Below are 22,085 nucleotides of genomic sequence, written 5' to 3' on the forward strand. Positions count from 1 at the left end.
GCCTTCCAGAAAGATTGCTGCAGGAACTAACTGCATTTTCATGTCAGCCCTGGTGATGAATGAGGCTCTTGCTCCGAGCTATGCAAGCTTCATCTGCTGACTTTCTTTGGGTTGTTTGCTTTGTAGGATGGCTGCAGTTCACTCATCCCCTTCTCTCTTCCTCCCCCCATTTCTCTCTTCTGTTTTTCCTCTACAAATGCATGATTTCAAGCCTTTCAAAGGTCCCAGCTAGTTTCCCCAAAGGAGGATACAAACTTACCAGGCCAAAGTTGCAGATTCAATGCAGAGTTTTATAACTGTCAAGAATAAAAAGTGATTGGTATTTAATTTCCGATAGTAAACTTAAGTGCTTAGTGTTTTAAGAGAAAAGCAACCAATATAATGCCCACAAAACCAAGCTGATGATACCCTCCAAGTCCTCCCTTTTTCAAAGCATTCTCATAGCTGCATTTGTTTTGTGGCTTTTCCAGCTACACACCTTAAGACATGAGACTCTCAGGCCTCCCAGACAATGGTGTGTTAACCCCACATCACACAGAACAAGGACCGGACTCCAGCGGAGAAGAGATCTGTCCCGTGTCAAAGGGAATGACCCATGAATGAAGGAAAAGATTCAGATCCCGTTATGACCCCTAATGTGAATTCTTGTTTTCTTAAAGACTCTATTTACAGTGCACTCTCGTGGGCTGAGACTTCAGCCCCTTTTTGTCCCCTTCAACGTTGAGACCTGTGGGATTCACATCACAAATGTGCGTGTGAACATCTACGAGAACCCCAAGCCCACATTCAGAATCCAGACCAGAGCTAGGTTTAGGCTAGGGAAATTACCAGAAGGTGATGAGCACCAGTTATCTCTCAAAAGGACCAAATTCCACACAGCAAACTGTAGCACGTGTTACAGCACAGGACAGACATTCGAAACAGCTTATTCCCGAAACAAAGGCATATGTGAAAACAGTTTCAAGGCAGAGAAGCAACATGTTTCAACTGCAAGAGGTTTGTTCAAAACACTAAATCCTGCTTCAAAAAAGAGAAAGACAATTAAAAAAAAGGAACCAAGAGATCTGTAAGTGGTGTGCAGCAGAGCTAACGAAACCCAAAGCAAGTCTGACAAGCTTGGCTGTGAGAAATAGTACAAGCATTCTGGAGACAAAACAGGACGTTTTTCAGTCACTCCAATAAGTTCCAATTCCTTAAAGGGGAGGAGGAAGGGGAGGGAATAACCTGGCGCAAGTGTTCAAACATTTCCACTCCTTGACTGTTGCTCTAGAGAGGGGTATGGAGCAGAGAAGAGTAAAACCAACCACAGCTCAAGTCCTGAGTCCTTTGGAGCTGGGAGACTCGCTCCGCAGTCCCAGCTCCCAGCACTCCCCACTGGTAGCGAAGTCCAATTCCTTCGTGTGCAAGTCACATTGCCATGTGAACAATGAACCACCTAAGCAAAGAACCTCTGTCAGGAAACAAATTCAAGTACCTGTTGCAGATGGGGCTAGTAAGGAAGACTGAACATTAGCTAGATTAACACTGGCGGAAGTGCGATGTTAAGCTGTCACCTAAGAGACACGGTAATTCCCGACTGAGGTGCGACAGGGAAACGCTCCGGATACTCAAATATATCCCATATCTACAGGTACAAAATGCCTTTTTCTTTTTCCTTTTATGAAATCTTCATAGCTGGCCAAATTAAAGCACAATGGGTCCGAGCACATTATGATCTGAGGTCATTCAATGCCTCTACTACTTCTCATACCTGTTTCTTTCCGTTCTAGGAGTTACACCTCTTTAAGTGATCATCTTTGGTAGATGTTCATTTCCCTCATCTTTCTTGGAAACCAAGTGCAGTTACAAAAGTTTGTCTTGCTTAAATTAACCCAAAAGCATAAAGTGTCCCAGTCTGAATTTACCTAAAGTTCAGCGACTCCTCCTTATCAGAGTAGTATTTTCTGTCCTTGAAATGGTGAGCTAGTTTCCTTCCAATTCCTACCAAGAGGGAAATAAAAGGGTTTGTGTGTCTTTCGGGTAAAGACAGTCCAGTAATAAAAAACCCCCAAAATAGTAGTTTGTGGAACCAGGCACTGCCTCACTCCCACTGAACGTGATCTAGAGCGACCCCTTCTAGACAGTGCCACGTATCATATCCCTATGGGCTTCTCTTGATCGGAGAGGAGAAAATGTCATTAGAAAGAGCAGTGCTGAAACAATGCACTTTGCTTGTTTTAAAAAGCCCTCAAATCTGTGTCTGGGCACTTCTGTTAACATAAAAACCCACTTTTCCACCTGGGTCAAGTGGACTGTTGGAGGGTGCACCTAGAATGAGTTTTTCTCTTAAGTCACGCAGTGCCACGCACTCGCTCTTGCACACTCACACGCGCACACACACGCACACCCCACATGCTGCTACAGTGTCTGTTTTAGTGTCACAGGCTGCGTTCTCTGTTTGGAAGTAGCCCCCTCTTCCTCTTCATGTCTCGCTGAAGGCTGAAGACGACTATGTCAGGATATTGGAGATAAATTCATTGAAGCGCTTAGAGTACTGCTCTGGATTCACGGTGGAGATCTCTGCCCCAGCCTGCAAGGCAGAGAGGAGACAGGAGTCACAACACCTTCCTCCAAGGGCAGCAGTGCCAAGGGGAGAGAAGGGAGGACAGAAGGGAGGGATCATGTCGGCACAGCCTGGCACAGACCCATAACAAACTGCAGGTTCTAGGGGGGAAAAAAACCCATCAAGAGGTCAAGAGATATCCCCAAGGAACTGATTTTAGGTCCAGTTGGATCTTCTGCAGACCCCTGAGTCAAAGCACTGGATTTGTTCTCATATGGTTTGGAAGGAGCATGAAAAACTCTATGTCCTCCTAAACCAGGCTCTTTCCAAGCCCTTTCGGGAAGCTTGGGATTGCTACTAGGGAGCGGGACTGGCCCCAGGATGGGGATAGGGTATCACGCCCAACTGCAAGCCAGTCTATTCTGCTCTGTGAGGCAATTTGGTGTCACACCAGGGAAATCAAGCACCTCCCAAACTGGGAAAACCTTTGCAAGACAGTCTGAGAAGATGCTAAACGAGGGAAGAGCTGCTCTTGGCCATGGAATCACTGGAGAACTTCCATACTGATAGAAAAATGAGAGTCAGGAGGCATCACCCATGCGCACGCAGGCAAAGCAGAAGCCCCAAAGCCCATCCTCCCTGCAGTGGGTGGCTGCTTACCCCATGTTTCACTGTTTTGGCAGCGTGTGCAGCTTTCTTCTTCGCATCATATGGCGTAAGAATGTCTATAATGGCCATGAAGTACACTTCCTTCTTGGGGGCACCTAGCAAGGCAAGAGAGTCGCTAGCACACCCTGAGCTCTGAGCAAAGCCCCCCTCCTCTAGAAATACGTGGCTGCTTTGCTGCATACAGCAGAGAAAGCAAGGAGCTGGAGGCTGTAAAGGGGTAGAGAAGGACTGGAAACAGCACACTAGAGGCCCACATGCTCTCTGACCATGCCACTGCTCTCCAAGCATCACATCTACCCATTCCAACTCTCACCATCCACAACCAGGCACTGCACGGCAAAGGAGAGACACTTGGCAGAATCCCTCTCTCTGTGTGCACAGTCCTCCCATTCCATTCAGCCCAGCCAGACCACAGGACACCCCCCCTCTGCCCTCCAGGGCTTCCCAGCATCCCAGGATACTCACTTTCGTGGCTTTTCATGGCATAGACGTCGACAGAGGGATCGAACTCCCCGGGCCCAAAGAAACGTGGGTAGTTGAGGAGGTTGCCAGGGCTGTCAGGGGGGGTGCCATAGGAGGAGATGGGGTTGCCTCCCAGCCCATCGTTCTCACACTCCTCGTCCTCTGCCCGATCCTCCACTTCCATCTCTTCCTGCTCTGCTCGGTCAACATCGTGGATCCCAACCAGCAAGCTGTAGTCCATAATCTTCAGCTGAGCTAAAAACTGGGAGAAAGAGATGAGTGAGAACAGCAGCATCCACGTGGGATCAGAGATTATCAGTCCTACCCTGCCAGTATCCCCCTAAGGATGGGCTGTAGCAAGAGCTAAACCCTTATTAGACTCCAGAGAATCTAACCAGCATATCCTTGACTGTACTTGCTTGACTGATCCAGGAATGGCATCCTTTGCAGCTACTACTGAGGCCACAATGAGGACCCAGTTATGGGAGACAGTTACAAGCCACCGCCCCCCCCCCCCTCCCCAGGAAACTCTACCTCCACATCCCTCTTCAGCTTCTCCAGGAAGTTCTTTTTACTCTCTTCTCCAACGTGCAGCTTCTGGCCCTCATTCAAGAAGTCGTTGTCCTTGAATGTTGGTAGATCCTTGGCCTGCAACAAGAAGCCTGGGTCAGACTCTCCAAAGCCCGGCTTCCTGGGGGAGGGCTGGTACATGGAGTGCCACAGAGACTCTGACCAAGCGTGGCCTTGCACCAGGGTGTTCTGGCTGTTTATAAGGTGAAGTGGCTCATCCTGTCCACTAAGTATGAAAACGGCATTAGGCAGAGCACACTGTTTGTCAGGGAATCCATGTGCTGAGCTGGACCTAAGGGGAAACTGAAGGGAGACACAGAAAACAACCCAACTTCAAAGGCTGCTGCAGGCTGAAAGCTCCAAAGCTGGGCTCCAGCCAGAGGTGGCCCAACCAGCTCCCACAATAGGAAAGAAATCCATTTTGTTGGCTTCTGGCTGGAGGAAGGCTTGGGGAAAACATGCTTCTCTTCCAGAAGACTTGAGGAAAGGCTTAAACCCACTGCTCTTGGGAGGAATGCGCTTGCAGCAGGCCCTGAGCACTTCTCAGGGCCACGGAAGAACATGAAACCCCTTTGTACAACTGGGAATTCATTGATTTTGTTCTTAGAATGACATATGAGTGTCTGGTGGCTTTAGACAGATCTAGTCTGAATGGCCTGAGACAAAGTGCAGCAGCAGCAAAGGCTGGGGGGGTAAAGAGCCAGCAAGCTGGGCCTTGACACCAGAGCATTCAGTGTAAATGGGAGATCCTTGGCTCACACCAGAGATCTAATTTTAGGCCAGGCTGGAGCAGACATACCCTGTGGTCCCAAACCTGAACATTCTATGTGCAAAACATGTAGTACTGTGAGTTACTACTGTGATTTCTACAGGACTTTTCCCAGCAGCATCACAGCCAAAGTTTTGCAGAGGCAGATTCTTAGTCACAAGTTCCCCTAATGGCACCAGAAACCAAACTGAATAACACACTGAGATAGCCAAGAGCCTGAGATGAGCTGCTCTGGTTTATGAAGCATCTGCTGCAAAAGCTAACTGCTGACCTGACTCAGTCTGGTACTCAGGGAGAGCTATGAAGAAATCCTTCTGTAAAGACACCATTGCACTAATGTGGGCTTGGGTACATGGGGGATTGTCCCCCAACAAGTTCCCCCCATTCCTGGTAGTGTCAATATAACAGAGCAGGGTAGGGCAGCATCAGATCTGCACCATCTCTTCCTGAGCACTTACTGGGCACAGCCTGAAAGGTGGGACAGAAACAGGTTATCACTCAAGGCCCATTTAATATCCCGTGCTCAATACCCCTTTGGAAAAGGGAAGTCAGTTGGATCCATGTGCTTCCAACCACCTGGAGGAAGGAAAGGCTGGCCAGGGATGGTCCATACCTTCTCTTTATCGCTTGCTTCCCTGGATACTGTTGAGCCCTGATAAAAGAATAAAGAAAAGAGCATTGCTGCACTATGTGTCACATTCCCAAAGAATTCCTCAACCCCATTTAATTCCTCCATGCAGAAAAATAACAGAAGCAGCTTTAACATCAGTTCTCAGCCCCTTTTTCATGCCCGGGGTACGCTTATGGGTCTCCCTGGTGTAGCAAAGGCCACTTGTATTGTGGGAATGGAACAACATTTGAGCTCCAGGAGAAGCTCCATCCACAGCCCCCCCAAACTTGCTTCCCCTGAACAAAACCCAAAGCCCAGGACATGGTCAAATGGGTGTCACAAAGACCAACTCCCCCCACTCTGGAAAAGGAGCTCAGCTCCATGCCTTGCCCTCCAAACCCTCACCTTCAGGTCATATTTCCTGTGCACAGTCAGCCTGTGACTAAACACGTTTCTGGTCACCACCATGTAGGTTTCCACTCCATCCACGGTGAGCCGGTACATGCCAAGGAACTGAGGCAGGAGGGTGTTCCCATGACACTCCACTATGAACTGGAGGAGGGCAGGGAAGGGAAGGGCAGAGGAAGACAGCACTGTCACACAAACCCATCTCTGACAGCTCAGCAAGATGCTGACAGTGAAGCCTCCAGTTCCAGCCATCTGACACCGATGGGAAAGGAAAGAGGCTTGCAAATGGCTCCGAGGGTCTCAAGAAGAGCAAGTCAGGGCATTGTAAGGACCTTCCAGCCCTGAGCTGAGACAGAGCATCCCACTGTGTGTGCATGTCTGCTGTGGCAGACTAGGTGTGCATGACCCACAGCAGAGGGAGTGTGTTGTTGGCACTGGCTAAACTTCACTTCCTGTGGTTGTGTGAGTGAAGAGAAAGCAAAGAGAAGGTCCACTGGCAGATAATGTGGACAAGGGTAGGACATTTCCAGCTGTCCCAGTTTGCCCTCCCTTCCCTGCTGCGTGTACCTGTCTCCTCCCTGGCTCCTCTGGGAAGTCTAATTCAAAGGATGGAATTAGGAGCATGTCTACGGATCTCAGGTACCAGTGACCCATCATTCATCAATACAAGGAACAGGGTGAGCTGGGAAGGGGCTCAGCACTGAGAAGAAACAGGCAGCTGTGCCGTGACTGGCTCTCCAATGCTAAGAGACACCGTTTCCTCCTGCAACAGCTCTTTGCAAGCTCTGCCAGGTCGCACGCTGCAGATCCAAGCTCCAGCTCCCCATCAGCGGATGCTCCCCCAGGTGTCTGCCACCTCCCCGCCAGGCTTCCAGACTCACCGTACCTGATGGTACTTCTTTAAGATGTTGTGCATCTCTGCTACATCCTCGCTCGACACGGCCTTGATGACGAACCTCCTGTCGTAGGTGGTGAGGAAGCGGGCCCCGCACCGGCCCTGGCTGTCACTGTTCACCGGCGCGCTGCGTGTCACCGAGTTCTGAGGGAACCAGAACAGAGCAAAGTGGGGAGGAGAAGCCAAAGCTGCCACCTCCCTGGGGAAGAAACAAAAGCAGATGAGACCTGGGGGAGCTGGGCCAGCTCCACACCCTGGCTCTGGAACAGCACACATCCCAGGGATGCTGTGGTCCACTGTAAGCGTGACGGTGGCCAAGCTTCGGAGAGCATTTCACTCATGACCATTGGAAGCATCCTTGAGTGCTCAGGTTAACCCAGCTATTGATTTACCTGGTTCACTCCACCACCTGGCATGTATTTTTGATGAGGTTTTTTTACTAAGAGCTTTTCATACACAGGCCAAGCCTCCTTTTCCTCCTGGAAGCTTAAGAACAGTCAGGATATTTCTAAAGGCTTAAAGAAAACCAGAATACAGTGAAGGAAATGGCCTTCTTTTCCCTCAAGCAGCCTAAACTGGCAAAACCACCATTGTCTGGGAATTCTTTACAGGTCCTCCTGGAAGCAAAAGCCACCCTCAGCTTCTGCTCTTCCTACAATGGGATGAAAAAGATTGGGAGTATAAATAGCTTGGTTGTTCTTCCGACAACCAGCAGCATCTGTCTTTATATCCCTGTCTCCACCCTTAGCAACGAGCCATTGCAGCTTCTTTTCCTCCTTGCAGCACGACTGGAAAATCCCAGGCAGACTGCAGAGTATCCACAACATTCCCTGAGCCCCAACGCGTTCTGAAGCCTCTCCCCAGGTAAGGAGCCTCATCCCACTGCTGGAGCCCCTGCTCTTCACACCTTCCACACCAAGTCAAACAGGTCCCCAGTCTCCTGCTTGTTTCCTGTGTCACTCCCCAGCAGCTGCCTTCCAGCTCCATGAGCCCAGTCACCAGTGCTGGTTTAGAAACCATTCTGTCAGCCAACAGTGGTGGCTCTCACTGCTGTTTCCTTGCCACTGGTGCAGGCAGACGGGGAGAATTGAGTTGTGCTCTGAAACAGTGATACTTGGTGGTGGTCTTGAGTGTCTTTTAGGATGTCAGGGCTGGACAATGCATTTCATGCTGTGTATTTTAGCTGCTGGTTACTGTTCTCTCCTCCTCTCAGCTTTCTGAGGAGCAGGCAGCAGAGGGAGCCTGCTCTTCTGCAGACAGATAGGCGAGCAGAGCCTGCTGTGAAAGAGGGATTTACCATGTCACGCTGCAAGTGAGCTCAGAGGTTTCCTTTCAGAATGAAGCATTTAAAGCTTTTAAAACTTTAATGAAGCAGGGGAAAAACTCGGCTCCTGCCAATGGCTTTAGAAACCATCAGGAAAAGAAAGGCAAACAAAAAAAAAAGCCCCTTTGCTTCTTACTGACATTTGCAAATGAGTCCGTGCTCCACAATTTAATCACCCCTCACCTCAAAACCACAGAGCTTTTCTGGTAGAAGAGCTGGGAAGCAGAAATCATGACCACATATGGACATGACCAAATTTACAGCCCTTCGGTTTACTCCGCTCCCTTCCTGTCACTCCCACCTCTTCCCCACTTGGGGTGTTATATTTAGCATTCTGGCTCCATTCCCACTGAAGCCATCACATTTTACCCACCTGCATTTAGCTCAATAAATGTTTTCTGCTTTCTGTTCTAGCTGCCGGCTTCTAAAGAGCCAAAGATGGGAGAAGTAATCCTTCAGACCGACAGCTAAAGTGGCAATGAGAGAAACCAGGTAGTGAGAACCAACAAGCACCCCAGGGGCAGGGTGCTGCTGGCCAAGCAGCCCCCTCAAGAGCCACACACAGCCTGGCATGAGCCACTGCCAACAGCCCAGAAGGTGCTGGTGCTGCTTCTCTCTGGCACCATCGGTGCCCAGAGAACAAGCCTGAGGGGAGGAGGGAATAAATGAAACCAATAATCTCACAGGCATGTGCTCAAGAAAAGCATGTCCTGAAAATAGAAGAGCTCTTCCATCACAAGCAGGAGAGATCTGCGTGCACAGCTCGCAGGTAAGGACAGCGCAAAGAACCTGGGCTCAGCTCTGTCTCTGTCAGCTCATGGGCACTCACCCAGCCCAGAGCTGCAGCAGGCAGCGTTTGCCATTCCTCCTGGGGATGGTTGGCCCCTTGCAGAAGAAAAGCAAAGCTGACTGTCAGTTCTGCTTGAAAAACACGTCTCTGTTTGAGCAAACAGCCTCCGAGTGCCCAGCACGCCTGAGAACAGGCAGCAGAGTGGGATGAGCCCTGGCAGGCAGCAGAGAGGCAGCTGAGACAATGAAACTAAGCAGCAAAAAGCCCCAGCATCGAGCCTGGTACCCCCAGAGGTCACCCCTTCTCACAGAGGCCGGTGTGCTCCCCTCCTGGTCTGGACCATGAGGCAGAGGATGGGATGCAGGCGCTACACAGCTGCCCCATACATGAGACTGCATGGAGTAGATGCAGCATCTTCCCAATGTAGCAAGCCATGGGCTAAGAAAACAGATCTCTTCATGATACTAACCTTGAAACAGACTGAGATCAGGCATAATCTAGATACAATCTGGGAGAATTCTGACACGCTTGGGGAGGGTATAGGGAGATGTATGTGGACATGGGAACACACACACACTCCCAGAAGGAAACAGCGCGGTGGGATCAGCAGGAACAGCCCTGCTCCTATCTCCTCTCCTCACAACACAGGCAGCAGTGAAGCAAAGAAGGGAGAGAGCAAGCAGCTTGTGCCACTCACCCACTGCTCCAGTGCTGTGGTGCCTCTCTGGGCTGGTGGATTCCAGGGAGGATTTTAGCTGAAGCCCTCAAGCAGCGAGTACTGGAGCTCTGCCAGCCCTTATCAACTGCAGCCATGCCAAAGACACCGGGTTTAATTACCTAACCCCAGCCTGCTAAAGGCCATGCAGCTATCAAAGCCACCCTCTTCTTCTGCACTGGCTTTTCCCCCAGTTTAAGAGGTCTCCAAGCAGCCTGCTACTACGCAGCTCCTGCAAGCAGCAAGAGTTGTGCCATCTCTTTCACTGGATTTAAGCTTAGTGGTATTAATACAAGAAAATCTCCCCTCCAAGGCAAGTCTGAGCCTTTGGCCTTTGGGGTCAAAGCAGCAGCCAGCTCGATAAACCCAATTCAACAGCACCAATCCTTGGCACACACTTGGTGAAAGCAGCACCCGAACCTGTGAAGCCACGGCAGACTCATTCTCCTTGCAGATGTTCTGCACTAGATCATGGTTATCCTCCAGCTCCTGCCTGTCTGCAGCCATCTGCTGCCTCTTCTTTCCTGCCTAGACTGCACGCTCTCTGCAGCGGGGACCATCTTTTCATCCTGCAATTGCCCAGTGCTTGGCACAGCAAGATCTACTCTGCTGCTGTGAGCCCTTGGGGTTCTGGGAAACCCATTCCAACTGTGATAATAAACCCCTAAAAACTGGCCCCATGAGAATGTTGTATCACATCTCCTCTGCCGGTTTGGTTCTTGTATCCCAGGGAAAGGTGTTTGGAGGGCAGGGAGAGAAGAGACTGTACCTGGTAGTCTTGATCATCGATCCCAAATCTCTCCCGGAGGTTTCGGAACACCAGTGGACAATATTCCTTAAATTTAAAGCGACTTGGCAGGTTTTCCCTAGGGCAAAGCAGAAAAGAGATTCTTGTGCAATGATCAGCTTGGGAAATCACACTCAATTCTTCTCCCACCTCACTGCTAACCCCCCCCCCGGCATAGCCAAGCCCCCTCCTCCCTACGAGGGCCCTATTCTGCATGTATTTACCCTCATGAGGGTAGCTTGTTTCTTTGGATGCCTACAAGAGTCACCTCCTCACAGGAACATTTGCAAGCCTAAAAGGCTTTTTGCATGAGGATGTCTGTCTGAACAGAACAATCTCCCCTGTCACAAGCACAGATGTGACAGAACCATTTCTCTCTTTCCCCTTCCTTTGTTGCTTTGTTCCCTTCAGTAACACAGCTGCCCCCTGCAACACACTGCTACTGTTCAAGAGGAAAAGCTGCAGGAAAGGAAGGGGGGAGCTCTGATTTCAGATCAGATCAGATCACTGGTGCATCAAAAGAAAGGTCAACACGCGACAAACCGTCTGACCCAGAACCCAAAGGAGAGGACAGGGATCAGCTCCAGCCAGGCGCGTTCCAGACCCCAGCATTCCAGAGCCAGCTCTGCTGCCAGGCCTCCCCAGAGCACAGTGGACACCTCACAGCATTCCCCATGGCTGAAGGATGCTGCCATCTCCTCCCTAGCAGAGCTCTTTGTCTGCCCAGTGGGAAGAAGCAGAGAGGATGGTCCTGCTTGGACACAGTGGGAGATGTTGGCAGCTCATTCTCAATGAGAATCCTTTGCATTAATATGTGGGAAACCAAACTCTCTGTAGGAGAAGAGGGAAGAGCAGATACTGCAAATTGTAAGCGCCAGGGAAGACAAACTTTTGAATCACACTCCCACTCCTCAACGCTGATCCCTGTAAAATTGAGTGAAACTGAAGCATTAATCAGGGAGCACCACACACACACAGAGCCAGGGTGGAGAACACGGCGCTCAGCATCAGTCACAACCACGGCTTCCCCAGGGATTCCAAACCTTCATCTCCAGGAAAAGGAAAAGGGGGTAACTCCAGACAAAACCCCTGGGCCAGAGGTTTAACACAGCCTCACAGCTGTCTCCTGTGAACAGTCCCAAAGGGACAAGGAACTCGGGAGGCCACAGAGAGAAAACTCCTGCCCTCTGTTCCATGCTCCATGGGATTTGGGGAATACCCAGACAGGACACTGCAGGAGTCACTGTCCTCCATCAGTTTTGTGCATAACCAAGATTCCAAGGCCCTAGGGCTGGAGTTTGCTGCACAAGTTACACCTTGTGAACTCTAAACTGTCCAGTCCAGTTATCCACATATAACTTGCTTTGCAGTGGTGCCACTTCTGAGCCTGGTCTTATCAGACTTCTTATCCCTCAAAGGCTATAAACCAAACCATGAGACAGCATCTCAGTGACAAACTGACCCTCACCATGGCCTCTTGAGGGGTCTGGGCAGGGCACAGACTTGGGGCATGTGTGCAGCCATGCCATATCCTCTTGCCATTGCAACAGGGAACAAACCAAAAGGCCGTCACCGTGCCACAGCAAAGAGACAAACAAGTTGGGAAGCACCTACTTACTTGTTGAATAGATGATTGTCCACCTTAATCTTACTGTAGGCTTTAAAGTCATCTGGCATTAACATGACAGGGACAGGAACATTGCTGAGCTCGTTGATCTAAAAGAGAAAGGAAACAGAGACTCAAACCCCAAGTTCCACTGCTCTGCAGTTACTGTCAATGGACTTCAGGGATGCCAAACACCCCAGAAGCTGGTTTGGAAGCAATAAAACCCATTAGACTTTTAGAACAACTTGCTGTGCTGAAGCAACCTGGAGAACACTGTGGTTACAAGCGGTAGAAGCATCTCAGTCAGTCATGTGCTGAGCACTCTTGAGCCAACCTCAGCTCTTCCATCTTTTCACCTTCCGCTGATCATCCAAGACACAGCTTAGAACTGAGACAAACCGACAGAAATAGCAGATCTCCTGTTTTAAATAAATCCCCTCTGCTTTTATTTAGGGAATGTTGCATCAGCCAATCTCTTAACCAGTTCTCACCATCACAAATCATGGATGACCGAAGCCTCCAACGTGGCCAGAGCAGACTGGGGGGAGCAACACAGCATAGCTCCCCTGTGGCTGCTATTCCTATGCTTTTGCTGTCTCTTGTTGCTCTTATCCCACCTTCTCGAAAGGGATGAGTCACTCCACTAGATTGTTTTTGCTCCTTAGTCATGCGTGTGCCAAGCACAGGAATAAGGGAAGCAACAGAATGAACCTGCAGCTACTATTGTACAGCCAGGCTCATGCTACAGCACCCAGCAGCGAAACAGCACTGGTAAAAACCTAGCACATAAGAACAGAATCCACCTCTGGGCTGGATGTGGCCACCCTGCTCCAGCCAAGCCCAGGCACTGACAAGGCTGTGCCAGATTCAAGAGCAGGTCAAGAGGCAGCACTGAAGACAGCCCCAGTGTCATCCATTCACATGGACCTCACAGGAATCACACGAGTCCCATCCCTCTGAACTGATATTAACCCACTGGATTGAGGAAGTCATTCCATTCCAGCTCCATTCCCATAACTCTTGTGCCAAGCAGGTAATGCTGGAGAGGAGCAGCCAACACTGGCAACAGCGGGGTTTGGACAGGAGTCAGGCCTGGAGTCTGTTCCCAACACCAACACCTTGGGCAGGGCAAGTGACTTCCAATAGGCTTGGAAACCACCAGCACTTCCCTGCTGCCTGGGAACAGGGTCCAAGCCATCAGCCTAAGGACATGGACTCCAGCTCCGGGATTCCCTGCTCCCTGCATGCAACATTACACACAATACTGTCCAAAGAGCTGCTGCCACAGCACCTCTGGAGGCAGAAACAAAAGGAGGCACAAAGGGAGCTGCTCTGCAGCAACACAGAATCACACAGTTTGGGTTGAAGGACCTTAAAGCTCCTCCAGCTCCAACCCCTGCCATGGGTAGGGACCCCTTCCACTGGAGCAGCTTGCTCCAAGCCCCTGTGTCCAACCTGGCCTTGAACACTGCCAGGGATGGGGCAGCCACAGCTTCTCCGGGCACCCTGTGCCAGCGCCTCAGCACCCTCCCAGGGAAGAGCCTCTTTACTGTCTAATCTGAACCTAAGGAGGCCAAGGGAGGCCCCAGCTCCAGAGACGTGTGATGAGCTGTCTGATGCTCTGAGCAAGCCTTTGACAGGGTATGGATTTAGCCCATCCTTTCCCCATCATTCCCAATGACAAAACCAGAGCAGATTTAACAAATGTCAGACGGGAGAGAACGACACACACACACTGCAATGAGAAAAGATGACTATTTTCAGAGCCTGCCATCCCACACAACAGATAAGCGGGAAGTAAACCGGGAACGGCTCCGTGAAGAGCAGAGATGGTGCTCATTAAAGCTCTGCCTTGGATTTCCTTTACAGCAGCACCGAGGAGCATTAAGCACTCCCATAAAGTGCTTTGGGATGTATGGAGAATGCTGCACAAATGAATGAATAATGCCACAGGCTTCCCATCATTTGTAATCACAATGGGAGCAGGAAGGAAAATACCCCCTGACTTCAGCTAAAGGCTCAATCCTGCCCAGGGCTGTTCCTTGAGCAGTAGGTAGGAGAAAGGGAAGGCAAAAGGGACGTCCCAGATGCTGATGTCCAGCTCCCAGCTCCTGCCGGGAGCTGCATCAAGCAGCTCCATGCACTGACTTTCCCCTCAGGGCACCAGCTCATTCTGTAGCTGCCTCCAGCCACTATTTCTTGCTGTCTAACAGGAGGGGAAGCTCCTTCCACACGCCTGTCCTCAGCCTCTTCCCAGCTATTAGCAGCTTGTTCCCGAGCGGAGGAAGGATGCTGAGAGGGAACAGCCATTTGGAGAGAGTCTCCTCCCTGCCAGGAACTGAGACACAAACGTTAGCAAAGTGAGATGTCAAGACGTCTCTGGATGTCCTCATTTCTGCCAAAGCACAAAGCTCAGAGCAAATGTTGTACCTGTTGCAACCCTCCTGACTGGCAGAAACGGTGCGCCAGGATTCCTCGGCTCCTTTAGAAGATGCCCCCACTCTTCCCAAGGGAAAACAGCCTGACACCAGTGAAAAAATCCCCCTCTGAGGAAGCCTCTCCCCCCCCTTTCAGCTGCAGTCAGCAGAGCTTTCTGGATGCTTTGGGATTCCTGGAGGAGACAGGGAGAAGGGGTCTGTGCCAGGCTCTGCATCACTGACTGGTCACTGATGGCCTGTTCCCCACCACGCAAGGCAGCTCCTGGTCACTGCACCTTTGCTCCTGACACCAGTCTGAAAGCAAACATGAATGGTGGGGGGTGGTTTTGTCCCAGCAAAAGGACACGCACTGTGTGCTCCCACAGTGACTCCTGCGCTCGATGCCTTCCTCAGGACGTCAAAGGGATTGGAATGGGAAGCCCCCACACTGCCTTCAATAGGGATATCCCAACCCCTCCCTCCTCACAGTATAAGGCTCAGCATCCAGCTCCCCTTCCTAAGGCTTATCAGGCCAGGTCCTGCAGCACGGTGCCAAGTGAAACCCTAGGAGAGCAGCAGCAGACAGGACAGGGATCCTCTCCTGCGGCTCATCATCACATCATGCTGGAATGTGAGCAGCCTCCGAGCGCAACGTGACGAACGCCTGGCACATGTTTGCTCTCTCGCCTTCTCCCCAGGGAGAGGCGTGGAGCAGGGATTATATATAGCAGAGTCTGTGTCTCGGAGTATTTCTGCTACAGAAGGCAAGGTCACAGCAAGGTGCAGAGTGATGAGGTGGCCAGCAAGCCCCTGGGGAGCCCTGCCCCACGGGTCTGACCCACCTGGTGCTCATAAAAGAGACGACACCGTCACCCAGCTGCAGGAGGTCTGTCCCTGCCAGGACCTGGGGAGAGCTCTGGGTACAAGGTGCACAGTGAGGTCTTGGATTGGGGTCTCTGGAAGAGGCAGCAGCCAACAGCAGAGGTGCAGCAGACACAGCCAGGCAGCAGACACAGCCAAGACAGACAGCAGAGGTGCAGCAGACACAGCCAGGCAGCAGACACAGCCAAGACAGACAGCAGAGGTGCAGCAGACACAGACAGCACCGCATCACACACCTCGGTCCCTCACCACATGGGTTGCTGTAGGAAGCACAGTGGCTGCAAGGAGCAGGTCCTGCTGCACCACAGCCTGTGCCTGGGGTGGGGGGGGGGGGTCCACACCTCCCCATCAAATGCTTTAATGGTCCCCAAGGGACCAGAATTAAGACCAGCTGATGTAGAGCAGGAGCTCTTCAGTCCTGAGCCCTGTTCTCCAGCCCCTGCAGGTTTCCTGTAACACATCCAGCTTTTCAGATCTCACCATCTACCTTTGAATCCTCTGGAAAATAAGCCCCTGGTTTTGCACAGTCCTCTTAGAGCAGTTTTCTGTTCCCCTGGGTAGGGGACATACACACAACCTGACAGGGACCAGTCCAGGCTGAAAGCACCACGAAGAAGAGCATTTGCCACTGCTGCCCTTCCCCAGGAGGGACAGCGTGAATGGGACATGCTCCTCACAAAAGGCTCAGACGTGCCAGGCTCTGAGAGGCATTAAAACCAAGACACATTTTAGCCAAACCAACTGACATCTTCCCAAGGCACCAGCAGGGGAGGGAAGAAAGAGATGCTTCACATTTCCCTGCTGGTTTCCCCCTACGGTGAGAACAAAGGAGCCACTTCCCAAGCAAGGCAAGGAGTCCGCTGCATCCCGAGGTCAGCCCGGCCAGGAGAGAGGTGAGGCAGCCCATTGCCTGCTGTGTCCAACAGCCATCGGAGAGGGAAAGGCAGGCAGAGGCCAGTGCAGCAGGGACCAGGGCTTGGGGCAACAGTGGGTTAGAAAATGCCCCCTCCCCTCTGTCTGATCAGCTTTTACTCTCCAGTCACTGGAACTGCAGACCAAGAGCAGTCAGCAGGATGCTGGGTTTATCTATAGCTGATAATTTGTCTTCCCCACCAAAGCCAAGTCCTTTTTCACTCCGAGACACATCAATAGCGTGTGTCATTCAGGGACAAATGGGCCAGGCAGGATTTGGTTTCAAAACCTGACTGTAGCCTCAGAGTAGCAATTACCATTAGTAAATTGATGGGAAAATGCGAGCTGTTTACTAACAAGAGCCAGATGATGGAGTGTGTGAGTCTCCTCTCCAGGATTCTTTACACCAGGAATTTGCTCAGGGAAGGAAAAATACTTTGCCCCTCTCCAAGTCTTTCAAGCAGACTTTCCAAGTGCTTTGTGAGGATTAGTTAAACTTCAGAATCCTCCGGGGAAGCAGGTAAAAGACACATAGAAAAATCACTTCAGCATGGAGACAAACTCACATCTGCAGCAAAACTTTGCCTCTGCTGGGCTCTCTGTGCAGGGATTTGAGGAAAAAAGAGTTTTCCATGAATTAAAGCATGATTAAGCAGTATCCAAGCTAATACCCCCCCATGCAGTGCTATGGAAGCATGAATCTTGATTTCTCTCAGTGCTCTGGGGACACTTTGGGCTTTAAGAGGGAAAAGCAGCATCGCCCAGTGACAGCAAACCCACCTCTGCCCTGAGGAAGTACTTTGAAGCCTGCTGCAAAGGATCCTGCATCCCGATGGAGCTGCAGCACAGGCTGAATCGGTCAGTGCTGCCTTGCTGATGTGGGGCAGGCTGTGCCCCAGCACCTCAGCAGGGCCTCAGGACCACTGGAGAGCATCTGTCCTCCCCATCCATGCACAGGCAAGCAGAGCTAGTGCTTCCCTTGCTTCAACCACCCTCAGCCACACGAGTCAGGGGCAGAGCAGGCAACTGAGCCCCATTTTCCTTATTGAACCACCCAGGAAAACCTCTTCTCTCCATGGCCCAAGAAGGAAAAAGCCTCCTGGAATCTCTATTTTAACAGGAGGTCCCTGGATAAGAAGGTTCAGAGCAAGGGCCTTGATCATCCATCACCATATGTTGCACTCTCCAGAGGTCAATCAGAGGCACAGCAGACAGCAAGTGCCGGAAAGCACAAATCCACACTCTTTACCCTGTGCCAGCACCAACTGATGGGACTTAAATGCTTGCTTTGTGGCAGATGCTGCTCTGGCAACACCAAACCCAGTGCTGCAGAGAAGGGAGAAGCGTGCTGCAAATCCCAGTTCTTCCACTGGAATACTCCATCGCTGCGTTCTGCACCAGCACCACTCTGAAGGGTCCCAGACGTGCTGGTGCCTCAGCCAGTGATCCAGGGAGAGCAGGAGCCTGCCCTGGGCAAGATCCACAGAGCAAGAGGAAGAGATCTACCCATTTCCACAAACATGGGGTCTGTTTATACCCACCTTTCCCTACCAACACCCACAGAGCTCCGGGGGCTGTCGCCAAACGGATCCAAGAGTCACCTCTCCAACAAGTCCCTGGGATCCCAGTGCCTGGTAGAATCAGCACCTTACAACCGTTTCTATGGTTTCCAGAGCATCACACAACGCTGCTGTGCTCATCTCGCTCCTCTTGCGAGATGGCTTCTCCCTTCCAGAACCATCCCAACGTTCCCCCCTCCTTGCACATCCAGCCAGGGCATGGATGGAGAACACGCACGGAGCCCAGCCCCAGGAGCTGAGTCTCCTCTTGCAATGCCGTGACGACAGCAGAGCTTCCCCAGGAACCATGGCCACGGCTGCTGGATTCCCCAGCACCTGACAGCAAACTCAGACATCAAGAGTGAGCCTCTGGGACTCCACTTTTCCCTCCTAGCTGCACAAGTTCTCCTCTCTCTGGTTTCTTAGCCCCAAAGTGAGCTCTTGGACTAATCCCACCCACATTTGGCTTTGCTTAAACCAGCCCCAGTCCCACCCCAATCCCAATCCAGGCAGTTTAAACGCTGGCTGGGGAGCCCCATGACAGCTAAGACCCAGAAAGGCTCCAAACTGGTGCTCCAGAAACCAGCTCCTGCTCTTGGTGTGCCAGCATCCCTGCTCCTGATCCTCTCCAGAGCCAGCACTGTCTGCATGCACACCAGCTGCTCACAGGCTTGTTTAAACACAAGGCAGGGCCGAGCTGTTGCCAGACTCGGTTAATGGACCCAAGGGAATGCCTTCAGTCAACAGAAATGGTGGATTGGAGAAAATGGGTGTTCTGGTTGCTTTGCCCACTAAAAGGTTCATCCCAAATGGACAGGATCTCCCTGGCACAGCCTCGTGGTTGCGCCAACAGCCATGCATCTCCTCCTGCTATAGAAGACCCCAAGGGAGGGCTCCACAGGCACAGCCAAGAGATTCACCTCTCCTTGTAAAGCCGTGGCGCAGGAGCCGAATACTAAAGAACCCCCCAGAAAAGAGGTTTTGAATGAAGCTCCATGGTACCCCCGAGGACAGGTCCTGCCCACACCCACTTCCCATAAAGCACCCACACCATCTCCCAGCCGCACACTGGGATGAGCAGCAGCTCAAGTGCCATCAAAGCCACCTCAACAGCGCTCGGGCACTCACAGGAGTCACCCAAACCCAGACCGAGATCGGCAGCAGAGAGATGGAGGAAAACCAGCAGGAATTTGCTGGGGAACCCTGGATTTCCAAGGGTGAGGAGGTCACAGCTGAAACGTTCTCACCCCCTTCCCAGCCCCCTCGGGTCCTCCTTTCTGGAAGCAGCTTCTTCAGAACACCCATTGGAGACAGCCTCACTACCAGCTCTGTGCTCACCACCACCGCAGCTTCCTCCCTTTCCCTAAGCATTTCATAGCCAAGTGCTCCAGAAATCCCATTGCCCTGATCCAGTGCCTAAAAAAGTTGCCAGATCCCTCCTGCTACAAGAAGCTCACCCCAGAAAGGGTAATTGCCACCAAGCAACAACTGTCCCTAAGGGGCCGCAGATGAAACTCCAAAGAATCCCTCCGATTTCCATTTCTTCAGGGCTCCACTGATCAAAGCCTCATTAAAACTCATTACCCTGCTTCCTGGGAAGGCTCTGAGCAAGCAAGCACTGGAACATCCTTTGACTCAGAAAGGCAGCTGCGTTGAACTACATTTGGAAGCTTCACTCCAGCATCAGGCAGGCTGGAAATGCAATTCTCATCATTGTGTGTGTGTGTGCTATTGGTACCTGCAAAAATTAAAGCTTAAATCCCTTTCACTCTCTAGGAAACAGCCACTAATCCACTATAGGTGTCTTTGAGCCCTAGGAGCATATTAACTTAGGAAGGGATGAGGTTTGTGGGTTCTCTGACTACCTGAATGCACAGCATCCATTCCCCACATCCCGGAGAGAGCAGTGGTAAATCAATCCTCCTTCCCAGCACGAGATCTGCGCCTGGCATCAGAGACGAGGGAGAAGTTTCCAGAGCCAAAACATGAAAGCTGGCTTTGGGAACCTCCAAAGGAGAGGGATGAAAGCACTGAGCCATCACAGGCATTCCCAAGGGAGCCCCCTCCTGAGCGAGACCTGGACCAAGCCATCACCCAGAGAAACCAAGAGTCCAGCAGCGAAAGCCTGAAGTCAAAGGGAACACGAGGTTGGGCAGAACGGAGCCAAAAGACCCTTTTGTCCTTTGGGATGGAGATGAGAGGCATCACTGTGAAGACCGGGACTGTCACCGTGCGAGTGGGACCTCGACCCCGCGCTGTAACGGTGCCATAGGGATGGGACAGGGGGTGTCAAAGGGATGCGCTCAGGGCACCAGCACCTTGCACAAAGGGGCATTAACCAAAAGGGCATCGCTCCCCCCCCCCCCCCAATCCCGGGATAAAGACCCAGGAGCGCTGAGGAAGAGGGGATGGAAAAGGGGTTGGGAAGAGGCCGCAGGCAGACGGGTGGGTGTGCGGGGGCTGCGTGCTCCGGCACAGGGACGTGTCTGGCAGCAGTGAGAAAGACAGGGACACCCCGATCCATAGGGAGAGGGAACACACCCTGATCCGGGGAGGGAGGGGGGGAACCCGACACACCCCACCTTGATCCATAGGGGCTCCCAAACCGCCTGGACACTGGGGAAGGAGCCCCAGCCCCACAAGAACGGCACCACAGGGACACAAGCGGGAAGCAGCGGAGCCCTCACAGGGCTCCCTGGGCCGGGGAAGGGAGGGAGCGGTGCCGACCCGGGAGTGCGCTGGGAGCAGGGATCCAGGGAGGGAGCAGGGATCCAGGGAAGGGATCGACTGCCGGGGGGGGGGGGGGGGGGGGGAAAGGCTGCGATAAAGGGGTAAAGGGGTGTGGGGGGGCGAGGGGCCTGGGTTGAGCCCTGCCTGAGGGAAGGAGGGAGGGGGCGAGGGATGAGGAGGATGAAGGCTCCGTCCCTTGGGTCTGGGGGTCCCGGGATGAGGATGTCCGCGGCCGAGGGGCCCCGCGCTCACCGTGTGGTTGGCTCCCCACATGAGGACGCTGAGCAGCGGCTCCGAGGCCCGGAACAGCTTCACCTTCTGGCACACGAAGTGCTTCTTCTTGGTCTTGGTTTTACTGGCGCTCAGCACCGCGCCCAGCGCCGCCCCGCCGCCCCCCGCCGCCGAGCCCCCCGCGCAGTTCGAGGCCATGGCAGCGGCACCGGCAACCGGACCGAGCCCCCTCCTCCGGGAGCCCCCCCTACCAGCGCCTCCGCATGGTTCCGCCCGGGCCGGCACACGCCCCCCGCCCCTACCCCGGTGGTACCGCCCGCTCCTGTCAGCCCTTGCCCGTTGGTCCGATCCGGCCCGTTAGCTTCTCCACACCCCCCCCGGGTGTCCCCGCAGTGGTTCCGTCCCCGCCTCCCCCTGTTTCCCCCCCCCCCCCCCCGCCCCCGCGGTGGTTCGCTCCACCGCTGAGGCCGGCCGAGCCCGCTCCGGCCCCGCGCTGAGGAGGCGCCAAGATGGCGGCGGACGGCGGAGGTGGGGAGCGGGAGGCACCATGTTCTCGGCGAGGAGGGGGAGTCCGGGATGCTGAGGAACGGGAGCGCTGCGCTGGCCGCCGCTTCGCTCCGCCTGGAGCTGCGGTAGAAACGAGGAGAACCGCTGCACGGCTCAGGCTGGGACAGAGAGCAACGGAAAAGGTTGGACATTGGGAGAGGGAAAAAGGCGAAAGAAAACGCCCTTCCCTCCTCCTCTTCCCGGCGATGGTCTCGCCCAGTTGGCGTGACGACCCCGCCCGGGCCACGCCCCGCTACACACGGACCAATAAGCAGCGAGGCGCCCGGACTTATGAATGGACTGCTGCACACGTCACAGGCCGCCGTTCCCAGGGTGAGGACGGGGATCGGCGCTGCGCGGGGTGGCCCCCCCCGGCCCCCGAGGGTCGTTCCCCCCTCCAGGTCTCGCAGCGCCGGGGTCGGGAGCTCGGATGAAGCCGAGAAGGGGCCACCACTGCCGGTTAGAGCCCGCCTGGGCCCTCACAAAGGCTTCCCCGCCCCTTCCGCCCCCAAACACCACAAAGAAGCATTTAAATAGGAGAGGGAAGTTTCTTACGATTCCAAAAAGGAAAAGGCAGATGTACAGCGCTGTACATATACACACTACTTACAAAACCCCAGAGAACCGTCCGTGTGCCAGCTCTGCTCCTTACCTTGCCCCC

General features: G+C 52.9%; 1 protein-coding gene across 1 annotated transcript; it reads right to left on the reverse strand.

Annotated features, from left to right (window-relative positions):
* Positions 1-182: 182 nt before the first annotated feature.
* PIP4K2B (phosphatidylinositol-5-phosphate 4-kinase type 2 beta) lies at positions 183-21,193 on the reverse strand. Its single transcript, XM_061442762.1, has 10 exons — positions 20,900-21,193; positions 12,160-12,257; positions 10,524-10,620; positions 6,917-7,069; positions 6,028-6,174; positions 5,626-5,664; positions 4,208-4,321; positions 3,677-3,935; positions 3,203-3,306; positions 183-2,569 (listed from the first exon to the last, which is right to left on the reverse strand). The coding sequence occupies exons 1-10, from the start codon at positions 21,074-21,076 to the stop codon at positions 2,489-2,491; spliced, it is 1,269 nt and encodes a 422-aa protein (XP_061298746.1). The 5' UTR covers positions 21,077-21,193; the 3' UTR covers positions 183-2,488.
* Between the last annotated feature and the right edge of the window lie 892 nt (positions 21,194-22,085).

This window comes from Pezoporus flaviventris, unplaced genomic scaffold (assembly GCF_033815535.1).
Source record: "Pezoporus flaviventris isolate CSIRO_AGI_PZ_B2104156 unplaced genomic scaffold, CSIRO_AGI_Pfla_v1 ptg000252l, whole genome shotgun sequence".
Lineage (NCBI taxonomy): Eukaryota > Metazoa > Chordata > Aves > Psittaciformes > Psittacidae > Pezoporus > Pezoporus flaviventris.

Bases quoted from the DNA above. Each gene is read 5' to 3' on its own strand.
- PIP4K2B (XM_061442762.1), bottom strand. From the start codon at position 21,076: ATGGCCTCGAACTGCGCGGGGGGCTCGGCGGCGGGGGGCGGCGGGGCG. The intron at 12,258-20,899 runs GTGAGCGCGGGG...TTTCTCTTTTAG, and splicing joins TGTGGGGAGCCAACCACACG to ATCAACGAGCTCAGCAATGT. The intron at 3,936-4,207 runs GTAGAGTTTCCT...TCTTTCTCCCAG, and splicing joins AGCTGAAGAGGGATGTGGAG to TTTTTAGCTCAGCTGAAGAT.